Genomic DNA, 14,250 nt, shown 5'->3' with positions numbered 1-14,250 from the left:
AGAGAGAGAGAGAGAGAGAAAGAAAGAGAGTCAGAGGGAGAGAGTCAGAGGAGAGAGAGAGAGAGAGAGAGAGAGAGAGAGAGAGAGAGAGAGAGAGAGAGAGTCAAAGAGAGAGAGAGAAAGAGAGTCAGAGAGGGAGAGAGTCAGAGGGAGAGAGAGAGAGAGAGAGAGAGAGAGAGAGAGAGAGAGAGAGAGAGAGAGAGAGAGAGAGAGAGAGAGAGAGTCAGAGAGAGAGAGAGAGAGAGAGAGAGAGAGAGAGAGAGAGAGAGAGAGAGAGAGAGAGAGAGAGATAGTCAGAGAGAGAAAGAGTCAGAGAGAGAGAGTCAGAGGGAGAGAGAGGGAGAGAGAAAAGAGACAGAGAGAGAGAGTCAGAGAGAGAGAGTCAGAGAGAGAAAGAGAGTCAGAGGGAGAGAGTCAAAGAGAGAGAGATAGTCAGAGAGAGAAAGAGTCAGAGAGAGAGAGTCAGAGGGAGAGAGAGGGAGAGAGAAAAGAGACAGAGAGAGAGAGTCAGAGAGAGAGAGTCAGAGAGAGAGAGTCAGAGAGAGAAAGAGAGTCAGAGGGAGAGAGTCAGAGAGAGAGAGAGAGTCAGAGGGAGAGAGAGTCAGAGAGAGAGTCAGAGAGAGAGAGTCAAAGAGAGAGAGTCAAAGAGAGAGAGAGTCAGAGAGAGAAAGAGAGTCAGAGAGAGAGAGAGAGAGTCAGAGAGAGAGAGAGAGACAGAGAGAGAAAGAGAGTCAGAGAGAGAAAGAGAGTCAGAGAGAAAGAGAGTCAGAGAGAGAGAGAGAGAGAGTCAGAGAGACAGAGAGAGAGAGAGAGTCAGAGGGAGAGAGAGAGAGAGAGAGTCAGAGGGAGAGAGAGAGTCAGAGAGAGAGAGTCAGAGAGAGAGAGAGAGTCAGAGAGAGATAGTCAGAGAGAGAGAGAGTCAGAGAGAGCGAGTCAGAGAGAGAGAGTCAGAGAGAGAAAGTGAGAGAGAGAGTCAGAGAGAGAGAGTGAGAGTCAGAGTCAGAGACAGAGGGACAGAGAGAGAGAGAGTCAGAGGGAGAGAGAGAGAGAGTCAGAGGGAGAGAGAGAGTCAGAGAGAGAGAGAGTCAGAGAGAGAGAGAGAGTGAGAGAGAGAGAGAGAGAGAGAGAGAGGGACAGAGTGAGAGAGAGGGAGAGACTCACTGGTTGAGACAGGGTGTGTAGGAGTTCTTGTCTTCCTCTATGATGGAGACGATGAGTGTGATAAGTTTGGACCAGAAGTCCAAGTTCTTGATACTGGGACCCTGCTCTTCTGGAACGTCAGCCTTAGCCTGGAGAGAGAGAGGAAGGTCAGGCACAGACATACACACAGGCAAGCACTCACATGAACACACATAAACACACAAAAACACACACAAATGTATGCGCTCACGTTGTTGTGGAAAATTCGATCCAAAGATTAGGCAGAGACTAATTTATAATGATTATAGTGAATCTTTAATACATTCGAGCAGCTGCAAGGTAGATCCCTCTCTGATCTCAGTCAGGGAAGGAGCTCCCAGAGTAAATGCTTCCATGTCCCTTATATAGCGAGAGGTAATAATACAATCACATTGTTTACACAACAGTTCTTTATACAAGCAACAGTGGTCTTGTGTTAGGGTGCAGACATACCAGGAGTCTATGACAGGCATAGCATCACAGTCCAACACAGAACAGACGATAACACTTGAGAAGTTACAACAGCTCACCCAATTTCTGCCACAACAACGTGAACACACGCACATAAACACACACACTCACACATACTCACAGGGTCTGTCTGGTACTCTCTGCTGTAGAGTTCGTGACAGTTGTTGAAGATGTATTCGTAGGTGGAGTTGAGACAGGCTTTGACACAGTCCTTCACCACCTGACTGGCCCTGGGGGGGCTCTGCAGCTCCTGGACCTGATCACACAGGAGGGTGAGAGGTCAGTTCGTTTAGCATTAGAATGTACAGTCAGGTCCAAAACATTGTCACTCTTGATAAAGATGAGCAAAACAATTATTGGCACCCCTGTTTTCAATACCTTGTGAGGATAACGGCACAAAGCTTTTACAAAATATATTTGAAGAGACTGGAGAACATTGGGAGGGATCTTAGACCAGTCCTCCATACAGAATATTTCTAGATCCTTGATATCCTTCATCTGCGCTTATGGTCTGCCCTCTTCAATTCAAACCACAGGTTTTCAATGGGGCTGAAGTCCAGAGACTGATGGCCACTGCAAAATGTTTTTGATGCCGTTGACCTTAAAGTAACTGACCAGTGAAAATCTCACTTTTAAAAGCACATAGTCTTTGAAAGGCTGGTCAAAGCTCACATCAACACCGTCATCCCAGAAACCCTAGACCCACTCAATTTGCATACCGCCCCAACAGATCCACAGATGATGCAATCTCTATTGCACTCCACACTGCCCTTTTCCACCTGGACAAAAGGAACACCTATGTGAGAATGCTATTCATTGACTACAGCTCAGCGTTCAACACCATAGTGCCCTCAAAGCTTATCAATAAGCTAAGGACCCTGGGACTAAACACCTCCCTCTGCAACTGGATCCAAGACTTCCTGACGGGCCTCCCCCAGGTGATAAGGGTAGGTAACAACACATCTGCCACGCTGATCCTCAACACAGGGGCCCCTCAGGGGTGTGTGCTCAGCCCCCTCCTGTACTCCCTGTTCACTCACGACTGCACGGCCAGGCACGACTCCAACACCATCATTAAATTTGCCGATGACACAACAGATCATGCCCTGATCACCGACAACAACGAGATAGCCTATAGGAAGGTCAGACACCTGGCCGTGTGGTGCCAGGATAACAACCTCTCCCTCAGCGTGATCAAGACAAAGGAGATGATTGTGGACTACAGGAAAAAGAGGACTGAGCACGCCCCATCGACGAGGCTGCAGTGGAGCAGGTTCTACAGCTTCAAGTTCACCAACAAACTTACATGGTCCAAGCACACCTTGACAGTCGTGAAGCGGGTACGACAAAACCTACTCCCCCTCAGGAGACTGAAAAGATTTGGCATGGGTCCTCAGATCCTCAAAAGGTTCTACAGCTGCACCATCGAGAGCATCCTGACTGGTTGCATCACTGCCTGGTGTGGCAACTGCTCGGCCTCCGACCGCAAGGCACTACAGAGGCCCAGTACATCACTGGGGCCAAGCTTCCTGCCATCCAGGACCTCTATACCAGGCGGTGTCAGAGGAAGGCCCTAAACATTGTCAAAGACTCCAGCCACCCTAGTCATAGACTGTTCTCTCTGCTACCACATGGCAAGCGGTACCGGAGCGCCAAATCTAGGTCCAAGAGGCTTCTAAACAGCTTCTACCCCCAAGCCATAAGACTCCTAAACATCTAGTCAAATGGCTACCCAGACTATTTGCATTGCCCCGCCCCCCTCCCCTCCCCACACCACTGCCACTCTGTTGTCATCTGTGCATAGTCACTTTAATAAACTAAACCTACACATAAAGTTGAAGTCGGAAGTTTACATACACTTAGGTTGGAGTCATTAAAACTCGTTTTTCAACCACTCCACAAATTTCTTGTTAACAAACTATAGTTTTGTCAAGTCAGTTAGGACATCTACTTTGTGCATGACACAAGTATTTTTTCCCAAAATTGTTTACAGACAGATTATTTCACTTATAATTCACTGCATCACAATTCCAGTGGGTCAGAAGTTTACATAAACTAAGTTGACTGTGCCTTTAAACAGCTTGGAAAATTCCAGAAAATGATGTCATGGCTATAGAAGCTTCTGATAGGCTAATTGACATAATTTGAGTCAATTGGAGGTGTACCTGTGGATGTATTTCAAGACCTACCTTCAAACTCAGTGCCTCTTTCCTTGATATCATGGGAAAATCAAAAAGAAATCAGCCAAGACCTCAGAAAAACACTTGTAGACCTCTACAAGTCTGGCTCATCCTTGGGAACAATTTCCAAAAGCCTGAAGGTACCACATTCATCTGTACAAACAATAGTACGCAAGTATAAACACCATGGGTCCACGCAGCAGTCATACCGCTCAAAAAGGAGACGCGTTCTGTCTCCTAGAGATGAGCGTACTTTTGTGCCAAAAGTGCAAATCAATCCCAGAACAACAGCAAAGAACCTTGTGAAGATGCTGGAGGAAACAGGTACAAAATTATCTATATCCACAGTAAAACGAGTCCTATATCGACATAACCTGAAAGGCCGCTCAGCAAGGAAGAATCCACTGCTCCAAAACCGCCATAAAAAAAGCCAGACTATGGTTTGCAACTGCACATGGGGACAAAGACCGTACTTTTTGGAGAAATGTCCTCTGGTCTGATGAATCAAAAATAGAACTGTTTGGCCATAATGACCATCGTTATGTTTGGCGGAAAAAGGGGGAGGCTTGCAAGCCGAAGAATACCATCCCAACCGTGAAGCACGGGTGTGGCAGCATCATGTTGTGGGGGTGCTTTGCTGCAGGAGGGACTGGTGTACTTCACAAAATAGATGGCTTCATGAGGAAGGAAAATTATGTGGATATATTGAAGCAACATCTCAAGACATCAGTCAGGAAGTTAAAGCTTGGTCGCAAATGGGTCTTCCAAATGGACAATTACCCCAAGCATACTTCCAAAGTTGTGGCAAAATGGCTTAAGGACAACAAAGTCAAGGTATTGGAGTGGACATCACAAAGCCCTGACCTCAGTCCTATAGAACATTTGTGGGCAGAACTCAAAAAGTGTGTGCGAGCAAAGAGACCTACAAACCTGACTCAGTTACACCAGCTCTGTCAGGAGGAATGAGCCAAAATTCACCCAACTTATTGTTGAAAGCTTGTGGAAGGCTTCCCGAAATGTTTGACCCAAGTTAAACAATTTAAAGGCAATGCTACCAAATACTAATTGAGTTTATGTAAACTTCTGAACCACTGGGAATGTGATGAAAGAAATAAAAGCTGAAATAAATCATACTCTCTACTATTATTCTGACATTTCACATTCTTAAAAGAAAGTGGTGATCCTAACTGACCTAAGATAGGGAATTTTTACTGGGATTAAATGTCAGGAATTGTGAAAAACGGAGTTTAAATGTTTTTGGCTAAGGTGTATGTAAACTTCCAACTTTACATTCTACCTCAACTAACTGGTGCCCCCGAACATTGACTCTGTATCGGCACCCCCCTGTATATATTGTTATTTTTCACTGTTGCTCTTTAATTACTTGTTACTCCCATCTCTTATTCTTATCCATATTTTTTTAAACTGCACTGTTGGTTAGGGGCTCGTAAGTAAGTATTTCACTGTAAGGTCTACACCTGTTGTATTTCGGCGCATGTGACTAATAACATTTTATTTTATTTGATCCTGTACTCCTATTTTTGCCAAAGCATACATTGTAGAAAAACCCCCACCTCAAACGTATATCTCAAACAGACCATTTAAAAAATGCTTGCTATTTCCTCAGAGAGCGATGTCAGGTAGCACATTATTTGGATAGTCCCAAGGAGATGGTTTGTAGATGTTCAATGACTGTCAACAACATTGCAACTAAGTATCCATTAACCTGACACTAACAGTATATGGCTGATACACCTTAACTGCTGCTAAATGTTACCTAGCCCTCAAGACCTATCCTGATCCACCGTTGTGCTCTCGTTTTGTTCCACTGAATCCCTGTAGCGAAACAGAACGTGAGCTCGCGAGATCAAGATGGTCGTACGAGGCTACTCAAGAGCTAGATTAGCAATAAGTCCATCTATGAACCCACATATTTTCTGGAAAGAAGCTTGGACTTGATGAAAAAGAGATGAAGAAGAAGATGAATGAGGTATTGTTTTGTTCACCTTCATCCTGAAGAAGGTGATGCTGGTCAGTAGGTCCACAGTGGACTTGAGGTCCTGCAGCCTCTCAGGGCTACTGGCTGGGAAGTTATTCTACAAACACACAGAAACACCATTACAAAGACACAGAAACAGCATTACAAAGACACAGAAACACCATTACAAACACACAGAAACACCATTACAAAGACAAAAACACCATTACAAAGACACAGAAACACCATTACAAAGACACAGAAACACCATTACAAAGACACAGAAACACACCATTACAAACACATAGAAACACCATTACAAAGACTTACAAACACACAAAAACACCATTACAAAGACACAGAAACACCATTACAAAGACACAGAAACACCATTACAAAGACACAGAAACACACCATTACAAACACATAGAAACACCATTACAAAGACTTACAAACACACAAAAACACCATTACAAAGACAAAAACACCATTACAAAGACAAAAACACCATTACAAAGACAAAAACACCATTACAAAGACAAAAACAACATTACCAACACAGAAACACCATTACAAAGACAAAAACACACTGATATATACTTTAAAAGAGTGTAGAAACAAAGAAACACTGTTTGGAACAGAGATATGTTCTTGAAAGATAGGTTCAGATATCACAAGGCGGTCAAATAAACATGGCTTGTTGAAGGTCTACGTAACTTAGAATGTAATTTTTATATAGTGAGTATACTTTTGTATTTGTCTATTTTATCTCCTCTTTCATGCCTTTCAACTTCTGGCTAAATATAATCATGTAAACTGCAAGAAAATGCTACTTATACAATGGCCCATATACCGTGTCATGCAGATGGAATTAGAAGAATACAATTACACAAAACACATGATATTTACAAACAAAGACATTACAACTGAAATACAAAAACAACAAATTAATAGAAATTACAAAAAACTATTGAATAGAGGATCAAAAACAATGACTTCCACATATAAACAGAATATAACACAATGACTTCCATTTATAAAACAGAATATAACACAATGACTTCCACATAAAACAGAATATAACACAATGACTTCCATTTATAAAACAGAATATAACACAATGACTTCCACATAAAACATAATATAACATAATGACTTCCATTTATAAAACAGAAAATAACACAATGACTTCCATTTATAAAACAGAATATAACACAATGACTTCCATTTATAAAACAGAAAATAACACAATGACTTCCACATAAAACAGAATATAACATAATGACTTCCATTTATAAAACAGAAAATAACACAATGACTTCCACATAAAACAGAATATAACACAATGACTTCCACATAAAACAGAATATAACACAATGACTTCCATTTATAAAACAGAATATAACACAATGACTTCCACATAAAACAGAATATAACACAATGACTTCCACATAAAACAGAATATAACACAATGACTTCCATTTATTAAACAGAAAATAACACAATGACTTCCATTTATTAAACAGAAAATAACACAATGACTTCCATTTATAAAACAGAAAATAACACAATGACTTCCACATAAAACAGAATATAACACAATGACTTCCATTCATTAAACAGAATAACACAGTGTTTGACACAAACACCTTTAAAAGTCTCTCAATATCCTTAACACATACATATAAAATATATATGTATAAAATGAGAAATCGTAAACAGTAAAGAAAATAGTTGTTTAGAAAGGTCAAAGTTGACATTACCCGGTACATGGATAGGTCAATCCTCAGGGAGTTGTGGAGCTGATCTAGGAGTTTCACAAACCTGTCCTTCTACCCACACGCACACGGGACACACACACGGGACACACACACGGGACACACACACGGGACACACACACAACACACACACAGGACACACACACACACAGGACACACACACAGGACACACACACACACACACACAGGACACACACATGGGACAAGATAAAACAGGGTTAAAAATTGAAACATACACGTGTTTAACAGATGTTATTTCTGGTCCAGCTAAATGCTTTATTTGTAGTTGTTGAGAAATGGTATGTCAACGCAGGACAGGATCTAGCACGGTGAGTTTGATTGGGCAGTTGGGGATGTACATTTGGCCACTGTTTGAAAATAGGGGTCAGAGGCTGTATTAGGGCAGAGGGCCCTCAGCACAATGTTCCAGTTCTGAACTTCAATTATCTACACAGTTCAATATACAGTGGAGGGAAAAAAGTATTTGATCCCCTGCTGATTTTGTACGTTTACCCACTGACAAAGAAATGATCCGTCTAATAATTTTAATGGTAGGTTTATTTGAACAGTGAGAGACAGAATAACAACAAAAAAATCCAGAAAAACGCATGTCAGAAATGTTATAAATTGATTTGCATTTTAATGAGGGAAATAAGTATTTGACCCCCTCTCAATCAGAAAGATTTCTGGCTCCCAGGTGTCTTTTATACAGGTAACGAGCTGAGATTAGGAGTACACTCTTAAAGGGAGTGCTCCTAATCTCATCTTGTTACCTGTATAAAAGACACCTGTCCACAGAAGCAATCAATCAATCAGATTCCAAACTCTCCACCATGGCCAAGACCAAAGAGCTCTCCAAGGATGTCAGGGACAAGATTGTAGACCTACACAAGGCTGGAATGGGCTACAAGACCATGCAGCTTGGTGAGAAGGTGACAACAGTTGGTGCGATTATTCGCAAATGGAAGAAACACAAAATAACTGTCAATCTCCCTCGTCCTGGGGCTCCATGCAAGATCTCACCTCGTGGAGTTGCAATGATCATGAGAACGGTGAGGAATCAGCCCAGAACTACACGGAGGACCTTGTCAATGATCTCAAGGCAGCTGGGACCATAGTCACCAAGAAAACAATTGGTAACACACTACGCAGTGAAGGACTGAAATCCTGCAGCGCCCGCAAGGTCTCCCTGCTCAAGAAAGCACATATACATGCCCATCTGAAGTTTACCACGGGGGGTCCTGTGTGGCTCAGTTGGTAGAGCATGGTGTCTGCAACGCCAGGGTTGTGGGTTCGATTCCCACGGGGGACCAGTATGGAGAATTTTTTTTAATGAAATGTATGCATTCACTACTGTAAGTCGCTCTGGATAAGAGCGTCTGCTAAATGACTAAAATGTAAAAATGTAAAATGTAACATCTGAATGATTCAGAGGACAACTGGGTGAAAGTGTTGTGGTCAGATGAGACCAAAATGGAGCTCTTTGGCATCAACTCAACTCGCCGTGTTTGGAGGAGGAGGAATGCTGCCTATGATCCCAAGAACTCCATCCCCACCGTCAAACATGGAGGTGGAAACATTATGCTTTGGGGGTGTTTTTCTGCTAAGGGGACAGGACAACTTCACCGCATCAAAGGGACGATGGACGGGGCCATGTACCGTCAAATCTTGGGTGAGAACCTCCTTCCCTCAGCCAGGGCATTGAAAATGGGTCGTGGATGGGTATTCCAGCATGACAATGACCCAAAACACAAGGCCAAGGCAAAAAAGGAGTGGCTCAAGAAGAAGCACATTAAGGTCCTGGAGTGGCCTAGCCAGTCTCCAGACCTTAATCCCATAGAAAATCTGTGGAGGGAGCTGAAGGTTCGAGTTGCCAAACGTCAGCCACGAAACCTTAATGACTTGGAGAAGATCTGCAAAGAGGAGTGGGACAAAATCCCTCCTGAGATGTGTGCAAACCTGGTGGCCAACTACAAGAAACGTCTGACCTCTGTGATTGCCAACAAGGGTTTTGCCACCAAGTACTAAGTCATGTTTTGCAGAGGGGTCAAATACTTCCCTCATTAAAATGCAAATCATTTTATAACATTTTTGACATGTGTTTTTCTGGATTGTTTTGTTGTTATTCTGTCTCTCACTGTTCAAATAAACCTACCATTACAATTATAGACGGATCATTTCTTTGTCAGTAGGTAAACGTACAAAATCAGCAGGGGATCAAATACTTTTTTCCCTCACTGTATCATCTCTAGGATGGTCTTTCTAATTGGTCCATATACTGTAGATAGAAAAGTCAAATAATAATTTCAATTAAAAGCTCAACTTAAAACATGAGGGGAATAAACCAATTAACTCACTCCAAAGTTGGATGCGGCGAAGCGGTCTGATGCCGAGACGTTATTGGTGGACTGGGTGGTGTGGGCGTAGTAAGCATTGATGTTGGCCAGCAGGGTACTCATCACCGCGGGCACGCCCGGGCACATGTACTTAGACGACAGGCAGGCAAAGTGGCTGTGGACACAATACAATAACTACAGTATATTCATATTAACTAGGACTAATAGGTATGAACTAATGCTGCCTGGTGTTTATGTTTGTTCATCAGCTACTGTTTCGTAAGTTTTCGTTGTCATTTGTCTGTCCAGTGTAGTTTGTAAAGGGAAAGTGGGATACCTAGTCAGTTGTACAACTGAATGCCTTCAACTGATATGTGTCTTCTGCCTTTAACCCAACCCCTCTGAACCAGAGAGGTGCAGGGAGCTGCCTTAATCCACATCCATGTCTTCAGCACCTGGGGAACAGTGGGGTAACTGTCTTGTTCAGAGTGACAGATTCTTACCTTGTCAGCTCAGGGATTCAACCCAGCAACCTTTCAGTTACTGGCCCAATGCTCTAACCACTAGGCTACCAGGCTACATATACAACGAGTGGGTCTAATCCTGAATGCTGATTGGTTAAAATATCGCATTCCAAGTTACCACTGACTAAATCTATGACGTTAAAATGCCTATTTACTCTGTTCCAGCTGACTGGACAATCCACTGCCTCATCAGCCCAAACAGGCAATCGTCTCGGGCCTAACAACACCTGTGCCAATATATCCTCCAAACACCGGCTTCTTGGCCATTATCACTTAAATCTACACTGAATATACAGTACAAAACATTAAGCTCTTTCCATGACATAGACTGACCAGGTGAATACAGGTTAAAGATATGATCCCTTATTGATGTCGCTTGTTAAATCCACTTCAACGGGTGTGGACAGGTTAAAGAAGGATTTTTAAGCCTTGAGACAATTGAGACATGGATTGTGTGAGCCAAAGTGCCTTTGAAAGGGGTATGGTAGTAGGGCCAGGCACTCCGGTTTGTGTCAAGAACTGCAACGCTGCTGGGTTTTTCATGCTTAACAGTTTCCTGTGTGTATCAAGAACGGTCCACCACCCAAAGGACATTCAGCCAACTTGACACAACTGTGGGAAGCATTGGAATCAACATGGGCCATCATCCCTGTGGAACGTTTTCAACCTTGTAAAGTCCATGCCCTGACGAATTGAAGCTATTCTGAGGGCAAGAGGGGGTGCAACTCAATATTAGGAAGGTGTTCCTAATGTTTGTTACACTCAGTGTATTCTCAAGTGTATCGCATTCTGTATGGTGCTACATGTTATCACAGATCAGAAAGTCTGAGCGGACACACTGGGTGATGGTAAATAATACTGCTTCAAGCCAGAGAAATACATTCATAGATATGTCTCTGGTTGAAGTCTATGACCAAACTCTCTGTATGTGTTCGGTATGGTGATGGTACTGACGTCATAGCCTGGTAGATGGACTCCACTCCGTAACGCATGGCGAACTCATCCACGATCTCCTGGGGAGTCTCCTCGAAGTACACCTTCCATGCGTCGTCTCCTTTAGCATCAGGGATCTTCACCACACCACTGTTCTGCACCTCTGTAGTGTACTGGAACAGGTGCTACACACACAGAGGGAAAAGGCTGTTAAAGGTGTGTGTAGGGTTGCAAATGGAGGAAATATTACAGGACATTTTTGAAGTTTACCAGTAAACTACCAGAATTTTCATATCTTTCAAGTTGATTTTTTGTTTATAAGATTACATCTAGTGTCACGTTCTTCAAATGGATGGCACCGAAGCACAGCATGCGTATAGTTCCACATATTTTATTTCAAAGTGAAACTTAACAAAGACCAACATGAACGTGCCGTTCGTAGCACACAATGAACTAAACAAAACAATATCCCACAAAACACAGGTGGGGAAAAAGGCTACCTAAATATGATCCCCAATTAGAGGCAACGATTACCAGATGTCTCTAATTGGGAACCATACAACTCACCAACATAGAAATACAAGGACTAGAACACCCCCCTAGTCATGCGCTGACCTAAACACCATAGAGAACCAAGGGCTCTCTATGGTCAGGGCGTGACATCTAGTGGCCTTTTGCAGTAGGTTGGATTATCACAGGTGTCTGTAATTATCTCTGGCCCTAAACAATATATATAAAATAATCAAATAAGATGATTTAAAAATAAAAAAATGTATGACAAAGTTATAAAACATTATCCTAAATATAAACCATCAACTTAGTGAATACCATTGGTGTTTAAAGTAACTGTCCAGTGTTTCCAGATTTCTATGAAACATGACCTGTAATAGATTACAATAGTGAAATAGTTTTGGTAATTAAGTATGTTAAAAAGCAGCTTTTTGAATGTTGTCGGCGTACACCGGTCATTAAAGTGCGACTGCCCCTAAAAAACAACTTCTCCTTTTGAACACGGCCTGTGTGGCATCGATATGAGTCAGAAACATTCATTCTAGTGTCAAAATGGACCACAATGTGTCAATAGGATAATTTTGGTCATAAAGTCAGTTTCTTCCAAAACTGAGATTGATGAGATGATAGGAAAACATGTTATGTCGTGGAATAAAGGACACCGTAACAGAACGAAGAACACCATGACAGAATGAAGGACACCGTGACAGAACGAACGCCACCATGACAGAATGAAGGACACCATAACAGAATGAAGGACACCGTGACAGAACGAAGGACACCATGACAGAATGAAGGACACCATAACAGAATGAAGGACACCGTGACAGAACGAAACACTATGACAGAACGAAGGACACCATGACAGAATGAAGAACACCGTGACAGAACGAAGGACACCGTAACAGAATGAAGGACACCGTGACAGAACGAAGGACACCGTAACAGAATGAAGGACACCGTAACAGAATGAAGGACACCGTGACAGAATGAAGGACACCGTGACAGAACGAAGGACACCGTAACAGAATGAAGCCCACCGTGACAGTTTTCCTTGAGTTTATTTCAAATCTAACCACATGTCCACAGCTGGCAGAACCTAATTAATCATCAATTCGGAGTGCAGCTTTACCCGACCAGATCGTAATGCCCATTGTCAATTTGGTTTGACATTCGATATCCCTATGGGGCTAGTTAGGGACCATCAGTAAATTACACAATGTACATGGGACAATATTTTACAATGTCAATAGCTCCAACTTTCAATGACTTAAAACCTCAAACTAGCTATAAACTGTAGAAATTCCTATACAAATATTGAAAGCTTTTAATGAGAACTAAAAGATGTGCAACATGAACATTTTGTCCCATTTACATTGTGTAATTTGACTAATTTATTAAATAGCCACGGAGATAGGCGATCCAAAGTCAAACCAACTTTGCCACAGTCGCACACCAGCCGGCTGAAGCTAATTGACAAAAGAAGTTGCCTAGCACAAGCTAGCCTAGCTAGCGACTTCAAGACACAAGACCTGGTTAGACCGTTTCAAGTTATCTAGAAGGGTGTGTGACTGTATCGGTGTACTGTTTTGGCAGAGTGAAAATACAAACGCTTCCCACATGTGAACACACACAAGAGATACCCACGTGAAACCACACCCCCAAGACATCTCTCGTTTGACTTCAGTCATGGCCGCTGCATTTCGTAACAAGCAATATGAAAAACGAGACCAAATTAGGAAGTCCAGCCCCCCAAAATATTCATGTGAGTAGACTGCTGATTGGCCAGCTCAGCCAATGAGCCAACATTACATCAGGTTCTTTCAGGAAATAACAAGCATTTTTTAAACGGACTGTTTGAGATACAAGTTTGAGGTGGGACTTTTGACGTGCTTTTTCTCCAATTAATGTTATGGCCATGAGTTAACAGAATAATAACTTTTAAATGTTAGATTTTGACTGGACAGTTAGTTTAATATGAATGTTTCAGCAGGAAATATCCTTTATATTTTTACACAGTTATTTATTTTAATATGTCTTTGTTGTAAATGGTTTTGCACCAAACTGGTGGCAGCTGAGTTAATTTTTCATTAATTAAGCTATTTTCTCTTGAACCAGATGGTCTATCTAATAGGACAAAATGGACACAGATATACAAAAAAAATATATGAAGAAAATAAATCTACTATAAATGACCAAAGTTACCATAGATTACCTTTTAATTACAGAAATGGCTGAAGATTCCTGTAACTTTGGTAAATTACTGGTAAATTTGCAACCCTAGGTGTGTGTGTGTGTGTGTGTGTGTGTGTGTGTGTGTGTGTGTGTGTGTGTGTGTGTGTGTGTGTGTGTGTGAAGCGA

The 14,250-nt window shown here is 42.1% G+C and overlaps 1 protein-coding gene across 1 annotated transcript in view; it reads right to left on the bottom strand.

Moving 5' to 3' along the window:
- Nucleotides 1-14,250, bottom strand: part of LOC106569526 (protein unc-13 homolog A) — a 123,822-nt gene that overhangs the window by 32,941 nt on the left and 76,631 nt on the right. Inside the window, 6 exon segments of the mRNA XM_014140967.2 lie at nucleotides 1,162-1,289; nucleotides 1,772-1,906; nucleotides 5,837-5,926; nucleotides 7,572-7,640; nucleotides 9,944-10,097; nucleotides 11,401-11,564. Of these exon segments, the coding sequence (XP_013996442.2) occupies nucleotides 1,162-1,289; nucleotides 1,772-1,906; nucleotides 5,837-5,926; nucleotides 7,572-7,640; nucleotides 9,944-10,097; nucleotides 11,401-11,564 (740 nt within the window).

Source organism: Salmo salar, chromosome ssa14, assembly GCF_905237065.1.
Source record: "Salmo salar chromosome ssa14, Ssal_v3.1, whole genome shotgun sequence".
Classification (NCBI taxonomy): domain Eukaryota; kingdom Metazoa; phylum Chordata; class Actinopteri; order Salmoniformes; family Salmonidae; genus Salmo; species Salmo salar.
The sequence above is the reverse complement of the archived record's forward strand: the minus strand, read 5'-3'. Positions and strand labels throughout refer to the sequence as shown.